Consider the following 20611-nt stretch of genomic DNA (forward strand, 5'->3'; position numbering starts at 1 on the left):
CAATACTTCCCACTGTTTGAGAAATATTGCAGAAACCTCCTACTCTTAATTTTGAAGAGTTAGGTGAGTGGTATTTTCCCCTTTCATTCATTCCATCAATTAATTCTTGTGAGTTTACTGGGATTCAGCACTGATTAGACAAATTGATCCTGATCCAGCATTGTTTACTGATTTTAAATACCCATTTTCTGTTTTTATGACTCCAGGTCCTGCCTGAATCCTAACTGAATCTTTTTCCTTTTTTCCTCTTCTGTGCTGGCTCCAGATATCTAAGATATGACCCTTTACCCTCTCTGGAATCTCTCTGGAGTTTCCCCAGTCTTGACCCCAAGGATCCTCTGCCCCAGGTCTTACCATCTTTACTTGCCTCTCTGCAAAGTGGGCTTGGCTTGTTTTGTGCCCTTCTTGACCCTATACAACAATAATCAGATTACTTACTTTTCCCATTTGAGTCTCACAATTTAGAAGCCAGCTCATTTACACAGAAGGGACAGACTATAGGCAACATACTGCAGTTGCCTGCCTTAGTGGAGTTGGGATTAGAACTCATGCTAAGAGGCAGGCATGGACTGCTTGCACTCCTCCTGGGCTCACCTTGTCTCGATAAACACCCTCACTGGCAGCTGGGTCTCCTAACTTTCTAGTTCAGGTATTATAAAAGAGGAACACAAAATGCTAATCTGGACTTTTCTAAGTCCCGACACTACCTCTCTTGACTCTGGAACAAGGAAAACTTTCCTTTTTTTTTTTGGCAAAGTGATCAGGCTTTGGGGTGACGGTCAAAGTAGAATGGAACATTCCCTGGTGGACAGGACAAATCAAAATGTTGAGGGTTTTGTCAAGGTTTACAGTGGACAAGTGGGAAGATGGTGTTGCTATTATTTGAGGTTGAGAGGGTGAAGTCAGGAGTTTGATTTGTGGCATTTTAAAATATCTAAGTGGAGGGGCGCCTGGGTGGCTCAGTCGGTTGAGCGGCCGACTTCTGCTCAGGTCATGATCTTGCAGTCTGTGAGTTCGAGCCCCGCGTCGGGCTCTGTGCTGACAGCTCAGAGCCTGGAGCCTGTTTCAGATTCTGTGTCTCCCTCTCTCTGACCCTCCCCTGTTCATGCTCTGTCTCTCTCTGTCTCAAAAATAAATTTAAAAAACGTTAAAAAAAATAAATGTACTCAGCTGAATAAAAAAAAATATATATCTAAGTGGAGAGTGCAAGTCTCATACCATCTGGAATCCAGGGTAGAGGTGGGGGGCTGTGGGTGGAAATTTGAGCCTTGAGTGTATAAATAGTTCTAACACGGTGAGATTCGCTGCTACCACCAAGAGAATGATTATAAGACGAAAAGAAATCCGAGAACTGGGTTCTGGGACACTGGAACAATTGGAAGTTGGGAAATGTGGATCGTTAGACTCCAGTTGGGCACGACCGCCATAACCGTCTAAACTCGAGAACCACATCTCCCAGAATCCTCTCTGCCCCAGGCTTCCGAGTTAGAAGCCCCCCCCTTTGAAGTCCCGCGAGAGTTAGAAGGCGGAAGTGAAGCGGAAGCCATTGCTCTCGGGAGGCGATTGCGGCTATACACATGGGCAGAGGAGGCGTCCATCGCGGCTTTCACCCGGTTGTTGGGGACTCTCCACTTCCCCGCTACAGACCGCACCTGCTGTATGAACTTGACGTCCTTTCAGCGGCAGCTTCCGTGACCTCCATTCCACCCAATTCTAACGTCAGCCTTGTAAGCCCCAATTTCCTCACTTAACCCTTTACCCTCGGTCTTCCCGAGGACACGAAAGGCCCATAAGGCAGGGAGGAGTAATTGGGGACAGAGACCTGGGACCGGAAAGCCAGGCAGCCCGGTGAGGAGTGTGCTTTAGACTCTGTGATCAACGACATGAAATGCTGGTACGCGAGGACTGAAATTTAGGACCGCTGTGTTTAGGACAAGGGGAGGCACTGATGATCTGGTTTTTAAAAAAAAAGACCCCTTGGTGTGGAGAGGGAGAAGCCCCGCCCAAGTGAATTCAGGACTTTATGGTGGGGTCTGTCCGGAACGCGAGACCGGGAGGGTAATACCTTCCTTTTCTTTTGCGGTCCATTTTGTCCAATATTAATAGAGGCACACCGGCTTCCTATTAACATTTGTATTGAATGTTAAATCTTATATTTAAAACTTTTCCGTGAACTTCCCTGTTATTTTAGTTGACTGGTGTAAACAGCCTATAACTGGATTTAAAAGTTCACTTCAAAAAAAAAAGTTCACCTCAACGTTCTGTTATTTAACCTGAGAGTTAGTCCATTAACATTTATTGTGATTACTATTTTGCATTGATTTTTACTATCTTATTGTGGTTGCTATTTATCCTTTTCCTTTCAAATATTTTTTAATTGGAATATAAAACATGCAAAAAAAGTATGAAAACACTCTTTGCAAAAAACAAAAACAAAAACACACACTCTTAAAAGGACAGTGGTAAAGTGAATCTACAAACCAGACCAAGAAGGAGATTATGAAACATCGAACCTGTGTGGTCATTCCTGCATCCCCCTCATTCCCCTTAAATTCCTTTAAGGATTTTACTGTTTATATGTTTTTCCAAAAATGCATTTCCTAATTTGGTAATTATTTGTGAATGGACTCACTCAAGTGCTTTCAGAGACATTCTTTTTTCCATTAATGCAAGTACACTTTTTTAAAAAAATTTTTTAATGTTTATTTTTGAGAAAGACTGTGTGAGCGGGGGAGGGGCAAAGAGGAGGAGACAGAATCGGAAGCAGGCTCCTGGCTCCAAGCTGATTCCGGGCTGGGGCTGGAACTCACAAACCGTGAGATCATGACCTGAATGGAAGTCTACCGCTTAACCGACTGAGCTACCCAGGCGCCTCTGCAAGTACACTTTTTAATTTAGAGATTTTTAAGTACCTTGTAGATGAAGTGCATACACTTACCCATTCTTTTTCAGACACTTCATGGCTTAAATTTTAGGGTCAGTTTAGAGTTCCCCGTACTTGCATTTTCTTTTTCCTTTTTTTTTTTTTTTTTTAAGTTTATTTGTTTTGAGAGAAAGAGTGAGAGCATGGGAGGGGCAGAGAGAGAGGGAGAGAGAGAATCCCAAGCAGGCTCCGCGCTGTCAGCACGAGCTTGAGGCGGGATTGGACCTCATGAACCCTGAGATCATGAGCTGAGCTGAAACCAAGAGTGACACTTAACCGACTGAGCCACCCGGGCACCCATGGAGTTTTTATTTTCAAGTTGTGTTGAATATGTATGTGCGTTTTTATAATGTTGGCATTATTTCATTGAATCTTACAATTAATCTTATTATATCTATTTATTGATATAGAATGTTTGCTTGTATATTCTACAATGCTTTTCAATGAAGTTTTAAAGGATTTAAGGAGTTGGGGCAGCTGGGTGGCTCAGCTGGTTGAGTGTCCAACTTCACCTCAGGTCATGATCTTGTGGTTCATGAGTTCAAGCCCCACATCCAACTCTGCGCTGACGGCTCAGAGCCTGGACCCTGCTTCCGACTCTGTGTCTCCCTCTCTGCCCCTCCCCTGCTCCCACTCTGTCTCTATCAGAAATGAATAAATGTTAAAATTTTAATAAATAAAGGATTTAAGGAGTGTGTGTGTGAGAGAGAGAGGGAGAGTTTTGTTGTTAGATTTATTTGTAGGATCTTTGTTTTTAGTGCTTAGGAATTTTTTTTTTCCCCAAGGGCTCGGTGTATTGAATTTGGGTTGGTTTTTGTGTAGTGTTTTGAATGTTCTTCATAGACAGTTTTATTCTCTGTAGAATAAATAGTAACTACTTTTATTTTCTGTTTGCATTATTCATTTTTTATTATTTACTTTGCTGGACTCGCTGGAGACTTCTGGTACCATTGAATCGAGTTTGGGCAGCAAACTCTAGGTAGTCCCATTTTTTCCCCCCAACCTTGGAAGGTAATTGACTTTTTATGTTGGTCGAAGCTTTTTTTTTTTTTTTTTAAGATAGTAAAGGAAGCTCCCTTCTTTTCCTAGTTTAAGAGTTTTTTCTCATGAAAGGTTTAGGCTTTTAACAAGTGAATTTTTTTTTTCTGGAATCTGCTTTGATATCTGTTTATCTGTATATTTCTAGTACCTTAAACACTGCCTGGCTTGTGGTACTACTGTTGTGTATTGAATGCATGAGTGCATAGTGTGATTTTCTTACTTGTCTGGTAATGTGGCAAATTAAATCAATTGGTTTTCTAATGATTCATGACGTTTGCGTTGGTAAATAACTTACTTGTAAAGGTAGGCACTACTGTATCATTTTTGGCTTCCATTTGCTAGTGTGTTTGGAGATTTGGATCCGTGTTTGAGTAAAATTGGCTTGTAATTTTCCTTTTCTGTTTCAGGTTTATGCCAGTCTCATAAAATGGGGTGGGAATATTCCCTTTTTTCTAAACTCTGGAATATTTTGCCTAAGAATAGAATCACTTGTTCTGCAAAAGGGAGCTGCACCAGGAAAAAACCATTTAGGTCTGGGGTTTTCTTTGTGGAAATTTTTTGAGCAGTTGTTTCTTTGTTTCAGTTCCTTTAAAGGTCATAGGGCATCCAAGTTCTTTATTTCTTTATGGTAAGTAAAATTTCTTAAGGGATTTACTCATTCCTTCTAAGGTTTAAATTGTATAGTCAAAGTCGTTAATGTTTTTATTATATTTTTAATGTTTGTTACATCTGTACCATAATCTGGTTTTTCATTCATAGATTTTCCTTTTTTAAAAATAAAATAAGTCCTGCCAGAATTTTGTGAGTTTTGTTTTTCTTAGAGAACTTTTGCCTTGATTGAAAGACTTCATCATATGTATGTCTTTCATCTCATAACTTTCTGCTCTTTATAATTTTCTTCCTTTTACTTTTTTGCAGTATTTCTTTCCAGTTTCTAACATTGGATACTTGTCGCGTTCCAAAGAATTTCAGTGTATTTTATTATATTTCAGTTATAAATATTATGTATTATGACTTCTTTGACATGTGAATTATTTAGAATTTTTTTCTTTTTTAATACTCATTCCTGTGACATTTTTCTCGTTACCCTTTGGACACTGTTTGCTAACTTCATTGCATTGTTTTCAGAGATAGATGCCATTTTCTGAGACACGTTGTACCTGTGTGGTTGGAGTTTATAGTAGCTAGGGTATACTGTTTCGTCTTGTTCAGTATGCATATAGTTACTGAATCATCTGCTTGAACCCTGTTAGTGAAACCTCTGGTGGTGGCTTTGTCCATGCTCCTTAGACTTCAGTCTTTTTTTATTTTTTATTTTTATTTTTTGAGTAGGCTCCATACCCAGCATGAAGCCCGGTGCGGGACTTGAATTCACCACCCTGAGATCAAGACCTGAGCGCTGAGATCAAGAGTTGGACGCTTAATCAACTGAGCCACCCAGGCGTCCCTCTATCTTTGTGTGTGTGTGTGTGTGTGTGTGTGTGTGTGTGTGTGTGTGTGTATGTGTGTGTATTTGAGGCTGTTAAAACACATATGTGCGCATATGTATATATACATATACATACGGTTTTTTTCTTGAATTATACCTCTTTTCGTTATGTAATACCTCAGTTTTCTCTGAACCTTTTTGCCTTAGTTCTTTCTGTCGGATACTAATGTATTTAAACCAGATTTAAAAGAAAAGTGTGTGTCTTATATACTTTTTATTTCCATTCTTGCTATATCTTTATGTTTTATTTTTGTTTTATTTTTTTTTCATATATGAAATTTATTGTCAAATTGGTTTCCATACAACACCCAGTGCTCATCCCAAAAGGTGCCCTCCTCAATACCTATCACCCACCCGATCCTCCCTCCCACCCCCCATCAACCCTCAGTTTGTTCTCAGTTTTCAACAGTCTCTTATGCTTTGGCTGTCTCCCACTCTAACCTCTTTTTTTTTTTTTTCCTTCCCCTCCCCCATGCCTTCCTGTTAAGTTTCTCAGGATCCACATAAGAGTGAAACCATATAGTATCTGTCTTTCTCTGTATGGCTTATTTCACTTAGCATCACACTCTCCAGTTCCATCCACGTTGCTACAAAAGGCCATATTTCGTTCTTTCTCATTGCCACGTAGTACTCCATTGTGTATATAAACCACAATTTCTTTATCCATTCATCAGTTGATGGACATTTAGGCTCTTTCCATAATTTGGCTATTGTTGAGAGTGCTGCTATACACATTGGGGTACAAGTGGCCCTATGCATCAGTACTCCTGTATCCCTTGGATAAATTCCTAGCAGTGCTATTGCTGGGTCATAGGGTAGGTCTATTTTTAATTTTCTGAGGAACCTCCACACTGCTTTCCAGAGTGGCTGCGCCAGTTTGCATTCCCACCAACAGTGCAAGAGGGTTCCCGTTTCTCCACATCCTCTCCAGCATCTATAGTCTCCTGATTTGTTCATTTTGGCCACTCTGACTGGCGTGAGGTGATACCTGAGTGTGGTTTTGATTTGTATGTCCCTGATAAGGAGCGACGCTGAACATCTTTTCATGTGCCTGTTGGCCATCCGGATGTCTTCTTTAGAGAAGTGTCTATTCATGTTTTCTGCCCATTTCTTCACTGGGTTATTTGTTTTTTGGGTGTGGAGTTTGGTGAGCTCTATAGATTTTGGATACTAGCCCTTTGTCCGATATGTCATTTGCAAATATCTTTTCCCATTCCGTTGGTTGCCTTTTAGTTTTGTTGGTTGTTTCCTTTGCTGTGCAGAAGCTTTTTATCTTCATAAGGTCCCAGTAATTCACTTTTGCTTTTAATTCCCTTGCCTTTGGGGATGTGTCGAGTAAGAGATTGCTACAGCTGAGGTCAGAGAGGTCTTTTCCTGCTTTCTCCTCTAAGGTTTTGATGGTTTCCTGTCTCACATTCAGGTCCTTTATCCATTTTGAGTTTATTTTTGTGAATGGTGTGAGAAAGTGGTCTAGTTTCAACCTTCTGCATGTTGCTGTCCAGTTCTCCCAGCACCATTTGTTAAAGAGACTGTATTTTTTCCATTGGATGTTCTTTCCTGCTTTGTCAAAGATGAGTTGGCCATATGTTTGTGGGTCTAGTTCTGGGGTTTCTATTCTATTCCATTTGTCTATGTGTCTGTTTTTGTGCCATATCTTTATGTTTTAGATGTCTGTTGTAAACAGCATATAGCTTGATTATTTGTTTAAAAATTTTTTTGATGTTTGTTTATTTTTGAGAGAGAGAGAGACAAGAGTGTGAGCAGGGGAGGGGCAGAGAGAGAGGGAGACACAGAATCCAAAGCAGACTCCAGGCTCTGAGCTCTCAGCACAGAGTCTGACATGGGGCTCAAACTCACGAACTGCAAGGTCATAAGCTGAGCCGAAGTTGGACACTTAATGGACTGAGCCACCCAGGCGCCCCTAACTGGGTTGTTTTTAACCTGTTTTGAGAGTATCTATATTTTAGTTGAAGTATTTAGTCTATTAAATCTTGTGTGTTAACATATCTGCCTGTTGAATTTGTCCTTTTTCTATTTTTCCTTTCCTCTAGCTTCCTTTGATTTGAATGTTTTTTCATTTCACTTTTTTTCCTCCGTACATTTTGATTTTATATCCATATTTATTTACCCTAAAGAGGTTAGCCTTAGAAGAGAGAGTAGACATCTCCTTGTTTGTAATAGGAGAGGAGGAGAGTATCACAGATCGGTTTTGGGAGGAATTTTGTTAGAACTTTATAGAAACCAGAAAGTTAGAAACACTCCTGTTAACTTTTTAAAAGTAAAGTATAATTTACCGTGAAGACAGTGCACAGATACTAGATCACTTTGATGAATTTTTTGACAGTTGTGTACATCGTGTAATCACTAGCTAAAAATAAATGTGAAGAATATTTCAGTTGCCCCAGAAAGTTCCTCTTGCTTCTTCAGTTTCTCCATCTCATGCTCTTCCACTGATGCAGCCATTTTTTTTTTACTTCTATCCACTGAAATAAACAAGTTTTGCTAACAACCTGAATAAGTTCACCTACTCGTGGATGTCCTATGACTGGAATCGTAGAGCATTTTTTGTGTATAGTTTGTATTGGTCAACGTCGTGGAGTTTACACTGTGTTGTGTGTGTCACCAGTTAGTGTTCGTTCAGTAATATTCCATTGCACATACCACAGTGTGTTTATCCATTCTGTTGTTGATGGATATTTAGATTGTTTACAGTTTGGGGCTATTATGAAATCAGATTGCTGTGAACATTTTGTATGAGTCTTTGTAACGTGTTTTAAAATTTTTCTCTTGGGTAAGTATCTATGAGTGGAATGGCTGAGTCCAATGGTAAAGAAACTGGCAAAATGTTGTCCAAAGTAGTTGAACCAGTTCAACCTCAGCCACCCATCCTTGCCAACGTTTGATGTTGGCAGTCTTTTTTATTTTGGCCACTCTAGAGGGTTAAAATGCTGTATCTTTAGTTTTGTTTGCATTCATCTGATAACTAATGACGTTGAATACCTTTTGACAAGTTTGTTACATTTGTCATTACATTTTGTGCTTTAGCTTTTTTTTGTTGAATTGGTTTTTTAATTTTGTTTTATAGGAGTTCTTTATGTAATCTGAATATACGAGCTCTTTGTTAAGTGTATGTACTACAATTATATTTTTTAAGTGTATCTTGTGAGAGAGAGAGAGAGAGAGAGAGAGAGAGGGAGAGAGTGCATGCATGCACACACACGAGCAGCGGTGAGGGGCAGAGAGAGAGGGAGAGTGAGAATCCCAAGCAGGCTCTGTGCACTGTCAGCACAGAGCCCAGTGCAGGGGCTTGATCCCATGATCCACAAGATCATGATCTGAACTGGAATCAAGAGCCAGACACCCCATACTACAAATATTTTTTCCCAATCTGTGGCTTGACTGTTCATTTTGTTTAAAGTTTATAGCAGCTTTATACATAATTGCGCAACTGTTTTTTTTGGAATTGAGGTATAATTGACAAAACGTTAGTTTTAGGTGTACAGTGTAATGATTTGATATTTGTGTGTATTGTGAATTGAACACCACAATGAGTCTCTAGTTAACATCATTGCCATACAGAGTTACATTTTTTTTTCTTGTGATGAAAACTTTCCAGATCTACTCTCTCAGCTACTTTCTTTTTTTTTCCCTCGAAGTATAACAAACACAACGTTACAGTAGTTTGGGTACAAAAACCTATTCTGTGCTCACAAGTGTAGCTACCATCTGTGACCATACAGTGTGTTACAGTATCTTTGACTATATTCCTTATTGGTACCCTTCTCTAGCAACTTTTAAATATATACTACAGTATTAATAACTAGTCACCATGCTGTGCATTGTATCTCCATGATTTACTCATTTTATAACTGGAACTTTGTACCTTTTGATGCTTTTCACCCATTTCACCCACCCTCTGATTCAGGCAGTCTGTTCTTTGTATCCATGACCTATTTTGTTTTGTTTTTTGAGATTCCACATAGAAGTAAAAATAGATATTTAGCTCTTTCTGTCGGATTTATTTCACTTTGCGCAATGCCCTCAAGGTGAATCCGTGCTAGCAGATGGCTAGAGTTCATTTTTTTAAAAAGTTTATTTACTTATTTTGAGAGAGAGAGAGTGAGAGAGAGAGAATCCCAAACAGGCTCTGCGCTGTCAGTGCAGAGCCCAATGCGGGGCTCTATCTCATGAACCATGAGATCAGGACCTGAGTTGAAATCAATAGTTGGATGTTTAACCCACTGAACCATCTGGGCACCCCACTTGTAAGATTCTTTTATGTGTTTCAGATATTAACTCTCTATCAGATATATGATTTGCAAATATTTTTTTGTTAGGTTGCCTTTTAATTTTTTTTTTTAATGTTTATTCATTTTTGAGGGAGAGAGAGAGAGACAGGGCACTAGCAGGGGAGGGGCAGAGAGAGGGGGAGACACAGAATCCAAAGCAGGCCCCAGGCTCTGAGCTGTCAGCACAGAGCCTGACATGGGGCTTGAACTCATAAACCATAAGGTCTTGACCTGAAGTCAGACACTTAACCGACTGAGCCACCCAGGCACCACGCCTTTTCATTTTGTTGATGGTTTCCTTTACTGTACAGAAGCTTTTTAGTTTGGTGCAGGCCCACTTATTTTTGCTTTTGTTTTGTTTTCCGTGTCAAATCAGAATTGCCAAGACCAGTGTCAGGGAGCTTACTGCCTATGTTTTGTTTTAGCTTTGTGGTTTTGGGTCTTACATTCATGTCTTTAATCATTTTGAGTTCATTTTTGTGTATGATGTAACATAGTGGTCCAGTTTCATTCTTTTGCATGTGGCCATCCAGTTGTCCCAACGTTATTTATTAAAGAGGCTGTCCTTTCCTTGTATATCCTTGGTTCCTTGTCATAAAGTAATTGACTGTGTATGTGTGCCTTTATTTCTGGGATCTCATTTCTGTTTCATTGATCTTTGTGTGTTTTATGCTAGACTATTTTCTTCATGATTTTGTTTGAAAATTTGTATTTTTGGTAAAGGCCAATTTAATGATTTATTAATATTCTGTGTCTAGACTAAAATACTGTTGTGTAACTTAAGGTTGTTAAAATATTTTCTATGGTTTTTATGTTGTGGTTTCTGTTTCATCTCAGAAAGGTTTTTTTTTTTTTTAAATCTTTTTTTTTTTTTTTTTTTACTTTTTTTTTTTTTCAACGTTTATTTATTTTGGGGACAGAGAGAGAGACAGAGCATGAACGGGGGAGGGGCAGAGAGAGAGGCAGACACAGAATCGGAAACAGGCTCCAGGCTCTGAGCCATCAGCCCGGAGCCTGACGCGGGGCTCGAACTCACGGACCGCAAGATCGTGACCTGGCTGAAGTCGGACGCTTAACCGACTGCGCCACCCAGGCGCCCCTCAGAAAGGTTTTTAATTCAAGTTGTTGCTTATGCAGTGATAAAAGATAATGTAAAGTTCCTGTTACCCACTGAGTTCTTTCAGTGGCTTTTTTTTTTTTTTTTTTTTTAAGTAATGTCTACACCCAGCATAGAGCTCAAACTCAGGACCCTGAGATTAGGAGCTACATGGTCTCCCAACTGGAACCAGCCAGGTGCCCTTGGTACCATTTGTTTGTTTAATGTTTGTTTATTTTATTTTATTTTATTTTATTTATTTATTTTTTTAATGTTTTTATTTATTTTTGAAGGATAGAGAGACCGAGCATGAGCAGGGGAGGAGCAGAGAGAGAGGGAGACATAGAATTTAAAGCAGGCTCCAGGCTCCGAGCTGTCAGCCCAGAGCCCGACGCGGGGCTTGAACTCATGAACTGGGAGATCATGACCTGAGCCAAAGTCGGACGCTTAGCCGACTGAGCCACCCAGGCGCCCCTAATGTTTGTTTATTTTTGAGAGAGAGCACACATGTGAGCTGAGGAGGGGTAGAATGAGAGGGGACAGAGGATCTGAAGCAGGCTCTATCCAGTCTCTGAGCTGTCAAGACAGAGCCTGATGCAGGGCTTGAACTCATGAATCATGAGATCATGACCTGAGCCGAAGTGGGACGCTTAACCACTCAGTACCATTTGTTAAAAAGACTGCTTTCCCTACTGAATTGCTTTGTTCTTTTAATGAAAATCATTTGTACACATGTAGGTTTGTTTCTAACTCTGTTCTGTTCTAATGACCTGTTTGTCTGTTACTTATTCCATCCATTACTGTGATAAAGTTAGTACAAATCCTCTACGTTTGTTTTTCTTTCTTAACATTGTTCCTGCTCTTCTATATCTTTTGCATTTTGGTTCACATTTTAGATTTGGTCTGTAAACTCATTTTTTTTTTTTATTTGGGATTACTGTGAAATGAAAATAAGATTACTTGTTGAAAGCGTAATGATGAGACAGTTTTTGATTTGGGAAAAACTGGCAAGATTTTTACATGGTTTTTAGGCAACTGGAAGGTCAGGTTGCCTGGTAGGCTTTTCTTGAATATAAATACTCCTTTTGCAGCTGAGTTTGGGAGGTTACCAGTTGTGTGCAGACTGGTCTTGCCAATTACCTTCAGAGAGGAGGTGAATGGTTGGAATGAATCATCCAAGGTTGGTCCTTTGGCTGGTAGGAATTATATGGGCAGAGAGTCATAGAAGTGACGGATATTGATGATGACTTCCCGCTGGGTAGGCAGGGTGGTGAGAGGAGGAATTTGCTGTTAAGAGAGGAAGATGGAAGCAGCATGGGTGGCCTGGAATCCTCTCTCAAGTGAGAGAGGTCGTGTGAGAAGAGTGTCGGAGAAGAGGTTTTTGTCCAGAGAGATTTTGGAATCATTGCCTGCCAGGTGAAGGTGATTCCAGTGATGACACGGCCTGGGCTGTGGCCAGGGTGTGTGTGTGGGTGTGGAGTGAGTGGCCAAAAGGCACTGGAGGTTGGAACGCGTGGCTGTAGGTGGACCGACCCTGCGGCTTCTAGAACCATCCTAAACCATGGTAAGCCTTGAAGTTGAAAGGAAGACAAGTCTGGAGCCCAAGTGTTTAACAAGTAAAGGAGTCTGATGGAGTTGTGCTTGGCAACAGATCACACGGGAGAGTGGATCTGAATCTTATTAGGCACATCAGGGACCTTCTCCACATTGGCCCAGAGGACTCACCTGAGTAAGATAAAGGCCCAAGATCAGACAGAACTTGCTGCTCCAAAGAAGAGATGGTGGGGGCACCTGGGTGGCTCAGTCGGTTAAGCGTCTGACTTCGGCTCAGGTCATGATCTCACAGTTCGTGAGTTCGAGCTCCGCGTCGGGCTCTGTGCTGACAACTCAGAGCTTGGAGCCTCCTTCAGCTTCTGTGCCTCCCTCTCTCTCTGCCCCTCCCCTGCTCATGCTCTGTCTTTCTCTGTCTCAAAAATAAATAAACATTAATTAAAAAAAAAAAAAACCAAGAGATGGTGGAAAAGCAAAGTCAGAATTGTCCTGTGAGCGGAGAGGTGGGAAGTCTTTGTCCTACTGGTCTTTTTCTCATTTACTACAGATGCCTGCTCGAAGAGTCCCGTGACAGCGAGAGGGAAGCCTCCTGCTGCCAGTGCCCTGTTCTGGCAGACTGACTGTCGTTCTCACAGGATGGCAGCTCCTGGTCTGTCTCCCACGTGTGGTAAGTTCCTGGGGTGATAATGAGTGCCCTCAGAAGTCATGCGTAAGTGGCCCCTGGACTTCCCGGAGATCAGGGGTGTGCATGGCTAGGGGGAGGTCTGCCAGGAAGGGTGGAGGAACTGACAAGCGGTGGGGGCAGAGTCCTGGGAGCCCCCCACGTGACTGTGTCTGACTTGTGAGTTTGGGTGAAGTAGGGATTGTGTGTGGTTGGTGTGTAAGGAAAGACAGGTCGTGGGTAACCCTGTTACCTATTTATTATTACTGTTATCGTTATTATTAAATATTTTATCTGTAAGTAATCTCTACTCCCAGCATGAAGCTCAGACTCATAGCCCTGATATCAAGAGTTGTGTGCTCCACTGACTGAGCCTGCCCGACACCCCTGTTTTGTTTTGTTTTGTTTTGTTTTGTTTTTTAGTTATATTTGTTATTTATCCCGTATTATTGTGAAAAATCTGAGCCAAGTAAACGCTCTACCTGCTAGAGCTTTAATTTCTTCACTCATTGGTTGAGAGCGTGTACTGCTTTTTTATGGGTATGTCAGCCTGCCATCCTTTCCCCTGTCCCTGAGTGGGGCAGGGCTCCTCTGGCCTGTTACAAGACATGGTGTGTGTGAGACAGACGAGGATAGGCACTGCACACCTAGCACACTTACAGTTGCATGGGCAGCTTCCTGATCTGTGAGTGTCGGGCAGGCTTTAATCCTCATGGATCCACTCCTCTCCAGCTGCATCCATCCAGGACCCTGCCTATATCCAGGAGCCAGGGATTCATCCCTCCAGAGACCATTCCTGTCCCCAGAATGTGGACCTGTTTGATTGCAGTGGCCTGGAGCCTCCTGTGCCAACCAGTGTGGGTTCTCAGGTAGAAGATCTCTGGGCCTCTGGGGGGTGGGAGAGGCACTTCCCTAGGATGCCCCCAGTGCCACCTGTTAGAATTCTTTTAGAGCCTCACCCAGGCTGATCACTGCCTGATCAGGGCGCAGGAGAAAAAGCCAGAGACAGGTGCAAGGCCGTCCTGGTATCGGGGACGTAAGGGGAAATGACTAACGTAGCAGGTGTTTCTCTCATAATACAACTCAGAATGCTCAGGCCAGGCTAGAAGTGGAGAGATTTGGCCCCAGGTCAGCAGTGTTGCATGTGATGCGATGAGATCACCTCCTAGTGAAGAGTCCCCAGAGCCCCATCTGGAAGTCCTGTGTTCAGAGTCTCTCATGCCCAGCCTCAGTCCATCTCTGTGGACACAGACGGGCTGGTTTCTTACTGACCCCAAATATGTGTGGTGATTCAGGAGTCAGTGACTTTCCAGGACGTTGCAGTGGACTTTACTGAAAAGGAATGGCCCTTGCTGGATTCTTCACAGAGAAAACTGTACAAAGATGTGATGTTGGAGAACTATAGCAACCTTGCTTCAGTGGGTAAGGCTGGACTCATTTCTCTGTTCATGTGGCAGATGTTTTTGTTTTAAGTACTTGCTGTGACCCAGGGACTGTGGGGATTTGGAACACAATGTGAACAAGCCGTTCTCATACTCCCCCGCCCCCCATGGTGACCCCCAACGGTTGCCGAGACCTGCCCATTGCATTGACCTTGGAGGTCATCAACTGTGTCTGAGCCTGGGCATAGGTTTCTGAGTTGAGCAATCTTCATTCTTTTGAAGGGCAAAGCGTGTCGGTGTTTGTGGCTTTGTGTTTTATGAAAGCCTTTCACTGTGTTTCTTAGAAATTGGGCACCACCATTTCGCTGCTCCTAAGTCAGACTTGTCCACCTTCAGAGCACTGAAGATCAAAACATTGACCCCAGCCTAACGGAAGGGGTTGTCCTCTGCACGATCCTCCCCCAACATGTGTCTTTCCCCGTGAGTAGGGTATCAGGTGGGCAAACCCAGCCTCATCTCCCACTTGGAACAAGAAGAGGAGCTGAGGACAGAGGAGAGGGGACTTCACCGAGCCACATCTCCCGGTAAGCACCAGGCAGACATGGGTGCTTCTGGGCACCTGCTTTACTCAGTGATGCCGGGCAGGGAGGTCCATGAGGAAATGTCAGCCAGGGAAATCTGAGAATGCCCCTTATCCATTTTCGCACAAGTCCTTTGGTCTCACTGTCCTCTCCTATGTATGTATGTCTGTGTTTTTTCCTTTTCTCTTCCTTTTATCTATCTGCTGACTGACTTACTCACTTATTGGTTTACTTACTTTCCACTGAGATACTAACTGTGTTAGTTTCAGGTGTACAACATAGTGACTCAATATTTGTATGTATTGCAAAGTGATCACCACAGTAAATCTGATTAACATCCGTCACCACACAGGTACAAAACAATTTTTTTCTTGTGATGAGAACTTTTAAGATTTACTGTCTTAACTTTTTTGTTAAATTTATTTTGAGAGAACGAGTTGGGGAGGGGTGGAGAAAGCGTGAGGGAGAGAGAATCCCAAGCGGACTCTGCACCCTCAGTGCAGAGCCCGACGTGGGACTTGATTCCATGAACGATGAGACCATGACCTGAGCCGAAATCAAGAGTCAGACATTTAACCAGCTAAGCCACCCCACTCCCCTCTTAGCACTTTTCAGTATAATACAGACTTATTAATTATAGTCACCATGCTGTACCCTACAGCCCAGGACTTACTTGTTTCCCAACTGGAAGTTTGTACCTTTTGACCCCCTTCACACCTATTTTGCCCACCCGCCACCTCTGACAACCATCACAGTCTGTTCTCTGTATCCACAAGCTCAGTTCTTTTGTTTTGTTTTGTTTTGGGTGGTTGTTTTGTTTTGTTTTGTTTAGATTCTACATAGAAGTGAGATCATGCAGTCTGTCTGTCTCTGTCTTATCTTAGCATTATGCCCTCAAGACCCATCTGTGTGGTTGAGTGGGAAGATTTCCTTCTTTTTATTTTTTTACGGCTGAATAATAATCTACTGTGTGTGTATGCCACATTTTCTTTATTCATCTGTCAAAGGACACTTAGATTGATTCCATACCTCGGCTATTGTAAATAATGCTGCTGTGAACGTGGGGGTGTGGATATCTTTTCAAGGTAGTGTTTTTGCTTTCTTTGGGTAAATCCCCAGGAGCAGAATTGCTGGGCTTCGTGTGTAAATTTGACCTGTCCACATGAGCTTTGTCCCATTCTTTCATACTCTGCACCCCTGATTGTACCCTTCTGTTGTTATCCGTGTTACTCTTTAAAGAGTTATTCCTTAGTGAATCTAGTTAAGTGTCTCCTCCGCCATCACCAGGTATCTCACAGAGCCACATTGCACAGGCATTTTTATCCCCATGTGTGTTCTTCCTTTCAACATTGCTTTTCCTTCTTTAAGGTTAGTTTTGCAAAGAAATCCCCGTTTTCATCAGCTGTCATCTCACTGTTTTCTTTCTCCAGCCAACATTTCTTTCCTCAGGTTAATATTTTTCCAATTTGTTGCAGATTGGGAGACTCCATCTAAAAGCAAATGGTCCATTCTCATGGAAGACATTTTTGGCAAGGAAACACCCCGTGGTGTGACAGTGGTAAGGTTTCCATGGGATGATCCCTGGTTTTCCAGACGGGAGAAGGCTGGGCCAGCCTGTTAGAAAAGCAGCTCAGGAGCCAGCGAGTGGTATTCCCTGAGAGGCACCTGTTTCAGACACTGTTTCCCACAGCTTTGGGGGAAAACCCTAAACCTAGCCTCAGATAATGAGCGTTGGGGTTCAGTTCAGGTTTAAACAGTAAACAGTAAAAGCTTTGTGAACGTTACTCATGTGGGGCCTCAGGGCGTAGCCTCCACCGTTTCATTTGCTAGACCCCAAGTGGGACGTGAACAGTACTGTTGCACTCCAGTCACAGCGTCATTGGTCATAGCGCCTGTTTCTACTCCTGTGAGTGTACATGGGGAGGACTGGATGGCTCTTAGGGGCGTGGGGAGCTGTGGGAAACGCCCTAGTCACTCCTCTCTCAATCAGCAGGAAAGAACGCGTCTTGGGGAGAAACCCGCCGAGTACACTCACCTGTTTGAAGTCTTCAGCATGGGCACCCACCTTACCCAGCAAATGGGAAGGCACCCTGGCAAGAGGCCCTATCACCGGCGGGACTGTGGGGCGGCCTTTAAGAACAGGTCACCTCTAACCCAACACGTGAGCATTTACAACGGGAGAAAAATGCACGAATGCCACCAGTGCCAAAAAGCCTTCACGACGAGTGCTTCCCTCACGCGGCACAGGAGGATCCACACTGGGGAGAAGCCCTACGAGTGCAGTGCCTGCGGGAAAGCCTTCAATGACCCCTCCGCCCTTCGGAGTCATGCACGAACTCACCTCACTGAGAAGCCCTTTGACTGCAGTCAGTGTGGAAACGCCTTCCGAACCCTCTCCTCCCTGAAGATACACATGAGAGTTCACACCGGGGAGAGACCTTACAAGTGTGATGAGTGTGGGAAGGCTTACGGCAGGAGCTGCCACCTCATTGCACACAAACGGACACACACTGGAGAGCGACCGTATGAATGTCACGACTGTGGGAAAGCCTTCCAGCATCCCTCACACCTCAAAGAGCATGTCCGAAATCACACTGGAGAGAAACCCTACGAATGCACGCAGTGTGGGAAAGCCTTCCGATGGAAGTCGAACTTCAACTTGCACAAGAAGAACCACATGGTAGAGAAAACGTACGAGTGTAAAGAATGTGGGAAATCCTTCGGCGATCTCTTGTCACGGAGGAAGCACATGAGAATTCATATTGTGAAGAAACCCATCGAATGTAGACAGTGTGGGAAGGCGTTCAGAAACCAGTCCATCCTGAAGACGCACATGAATTCCCACACTGGAGAGAAGCCGTATGGGTGTGATCTGTGTGGGAAAGCCTTCAGTGCAAGCTCAAACCTGACCACACACAGGAAAATACACACTCAGGAGAGACGCTATGAATGTGCTGTGTGCGGGAAAGTGTTTGGGGATTACTTGTCCCGGAGGAGGCACATGAGTACTCATCTCGTAAAGAAACGTGTTGAGTGCAGGCAGTGTGGGAAAGCCTTCAGAAACCAGTCCACCCTCAAGACACACATGAGAAGTCACACAGGAGAGAAGCCGTACGAGTGCGATCACTGTGGGAAAGCCTTCAGTATAGGCTCAAACCTGAACGTGCACAGGAGGATACACACCGGGGAGAAGCCCTACGAGTGCCTGGCCTGCGGGAAGGCCTTCAGCGACCACTCATCGCTTCGCAGTCATGTGAAAACTCACCGGGGAGAGAAGCTCTTCGTGTCTTCTGTGTGGAAAAGGCTCCAGTGATGCGTCTGCCTTCAGGGAAACACGAGAGCTCAGACGGGGCCCAGTTGGTGTCATGGCTGGGAAAGACTTGTTTTTCCTCATCACTGTGGGCATTCGCGAGAACTCATGCTAGGGGGCAAAACTATACCTGTGGTATGCAGGAGTCAGGTGCGCATTCAGCTCTTAAAGAATGAGAACTTAGGGAGAGAGACCGTAGCTTGGTATTTAATGTCAGAATGACCTTAGCACCACCAGCACCTTCTGGGCATACGAGCGAGCGCACCAGGGACTTAATGGTCTCACACCGTATTCTTGATGAACAAAATCATACTAAAGAGAAAAACCTATAAAATAGGAATGTGGGAAAGTCTATAAGAGAGGTCAGCAAACTGGCCGACTGTCTATTTTTGTATGGCTTGCAAACTAAGAATAGTTGATAACATTTTTAAAGAAGAAAAACATGTGGCAAACACCACATGTGACTCACAGAGCCTAAAACACCTACTTTCTGGCCCTTTACAGAAAAACCCAGCCAGCCCTTGGTCTACAGGAACAGTTCTAACCTGGTGGTGATTTTGCTTATCTGGAGACATTTTTGATTGTGAAAACTGGGCGGGGGGTGGGGTGCTACTGGCACATAATGCCCGGGAGCCCCTGCAGGAGAGAATTATGTGGCCCCAAATGTCAGTATTGCTGAGGTTGAGAAACCATGGCCTACAACAATCGCTCAGTTTTTATGAGACGTACTCACACTAGGAGACATTTCTGTTTAAAACTTCAAAAAGCCTAGCCAATGGAATTCTTTCAGGAAACATGAGAACCCACACCGCGGATGGCCCGCGTGTGGAGATGATTTTAGCCGCATCCCCGTCACTTGTGCTCGTGAGAATTCATACCCTGATGGAATTTTCTAGTGAATCATGAAATTGCATTTGTCAGTCTTTCATCATGAAAACAGACCCTCACTCATTAATTTGTAGTCTTTATTCTTAAGATCATGCTCCTCTAACACTTGGGCTTCATTACAGGTTTGTATATAGTATTATTATAATTTCATCTTTGATATGTGTTCATTTCCTTTTGGATAACTCCCTTGACCAATGGACTGTTTGGCATTGTGTTAAATGCTATGTAACATGTGGGTTTTTTTAGTACCTGTCTGTTACGAGTGTCTAAGTCAGATGCGTTGCTATCAGGGCATGATGTCTTCATCAGATGGATCCTCTGGAATGTTCTGGGCCTCCTGTCCCTGCAGGAGTGACATACACTTCTCGTTGCTGTCCCGGTGTCTCATCTTTCACATCAAGAAAATCCAAGTTTTGTCAGATTACTAGGATACCCTAGTTTTAGAAGTCTCTTAACGAGTTTTCCACAACTATTACAGTCTTTATGTCACAGCCTGGCCATTGACTGATAAGCAGATGTCACTGTATGGGCTGTTGACAAGAGAGCTCTTGAAAAGGGATTTTTCTTACCTGCATTCTTCTACAGATTTTGTTTTTGTTCTTTTCCCTACTTCTCACCTTGCAAGGAGACCAAGTACCTAGTGTTCAAAGATACGTCTTGTGACCATGAGGCTGCAAGCCACAGGCTAAAGAGGATCCTGCAGAAAAGGCACAATGATCCTGGCCCCTCCAGTCACTTCTTTGTCGACACTAGCCGTGGATATATTATTTCCAGACTTCCTATTACATGAGAAAAAAATAAATAAAACTGGTTATTGGCTTAAGCTGCTTTGGATATTTCATTGTTTATGAATTTAATGATTTTTTATTGGTGGGGGAGGGTTCTGTTACTCCCAAGTGGATGCGACCTGTAATACGTGCATCGAGTCATTGGTAAGGTTTTATAGCTGCTGTGTGTGGACACAATCTGCTTATACTTTTAATTGTTGAATATGAGTTTGTTTCTTGTTTTTTTTTTTACATCTTTAATCCATGTTTTAAAATTGTGTTTCAAGTCTCCGATACGCTTAAGTATTGATTTTCTTGACTTGAAGTGTCTCAGTCTTTACAGAAGCCCCAAGAAGCAGATACCATCACGATCTCCCTTTTGCATAAGGAGAATCTAAGGCAAGCAAGATTAGGTTGCTTGTCTGAGTTCAGCCCACAAACAGGTAGTAGTGCTTCTGTGTCGGTCCCTGTTCTGTCTGTGCCCCACATCTGTAGCAGCAAATTGGGATTTTTGCCTTCACGGTGCTTTCTTTCCGCTTAGGGTAAGGCACCCCATAAACAAATGAGTCCGTAAATACATTGTATACTGCAGGGTGGTTAACGCAGTGGAGGAAAAGCTAAGCATGGTGATGA

The 20611-nt window shown here is 43.0% G+C and overlaps 1 protein-coding gene across 2 annotated transcripts; it reads left to right on the top strand.

Moving 5' to 3' along the window:
• Positions 1–1530: 1530 nt before the first annotated feature.
• Positions 1531–20034, top strand: ZNF317 (zinc finger protein 317). 2 transcript variants are annotated; one of them, XM_006928360.3, is made up of 7 exons: positions 1531–1727; positions 12937–13056; positions 13783–13919; positions 14346–14472; positions 14921–15016; positions 16489–16571; positions 17004–20034. In XM_006928360.3, the coding sequence occupies exons 2-7, from the start codon at positions 13026–13028 to the stop codon at positions 18324–18326; spliced, it is 1797 nt and encodes a 598-aa protein (XP_006928422.1). In that variant the 5' UTR covers positions 1531–1727; positions 12937–13025; the 3' UTR covers positions 18327–20034. The 2 variants fall into 2 exon arrangements, with proteins under 2 accessions (XP_006928422.1, XP_006928423.1); XM_006928361.3 differs by having other exon boundaries at positions 17007–20034.
• The last annotated feature ends 577 nt before the right edge of the window (positions 20035–20611 follow it).

The sequence above is a fragment of the Felis catus genome, chromosome A2 (assembly GCF_018350175.1).
Source record: "Felis catus isolate Fca126 chromosome A2, F.catus_Fca126_mat1.0, whole genome shotgun sequence".
NCBI classification, from domain to species: domain Eukaryota; kingdom Metazoa; phylum Chordata; class Mammalia; order Carnivora; family Felidae; genus Felis; species Felis catus.

Bases quoted from the DNA above. Each gene is read 5' to 3' on its own strand.
- ZNF317 (XM_006928360.3), top strand. From the start codon at position 13,026: ATGGCAGCTCCTGGTCTGTCTCCCACGTGTG. The intron at 14,473-14,920 runs GTAAGGCTGGAC...CCCCGTGAGTAG, and splicing joins TAGCAACCTTGCTTCAGTGG to GGTATCAGGTGGGCAAACCC. The intron at 15,017-16,488 runs GTAAGCACCAGG...AATTTGTTGCAG, and splicing joins TCACCGAGCCACATCTCCCG to ATTGGGAGACTCCATCTAAA.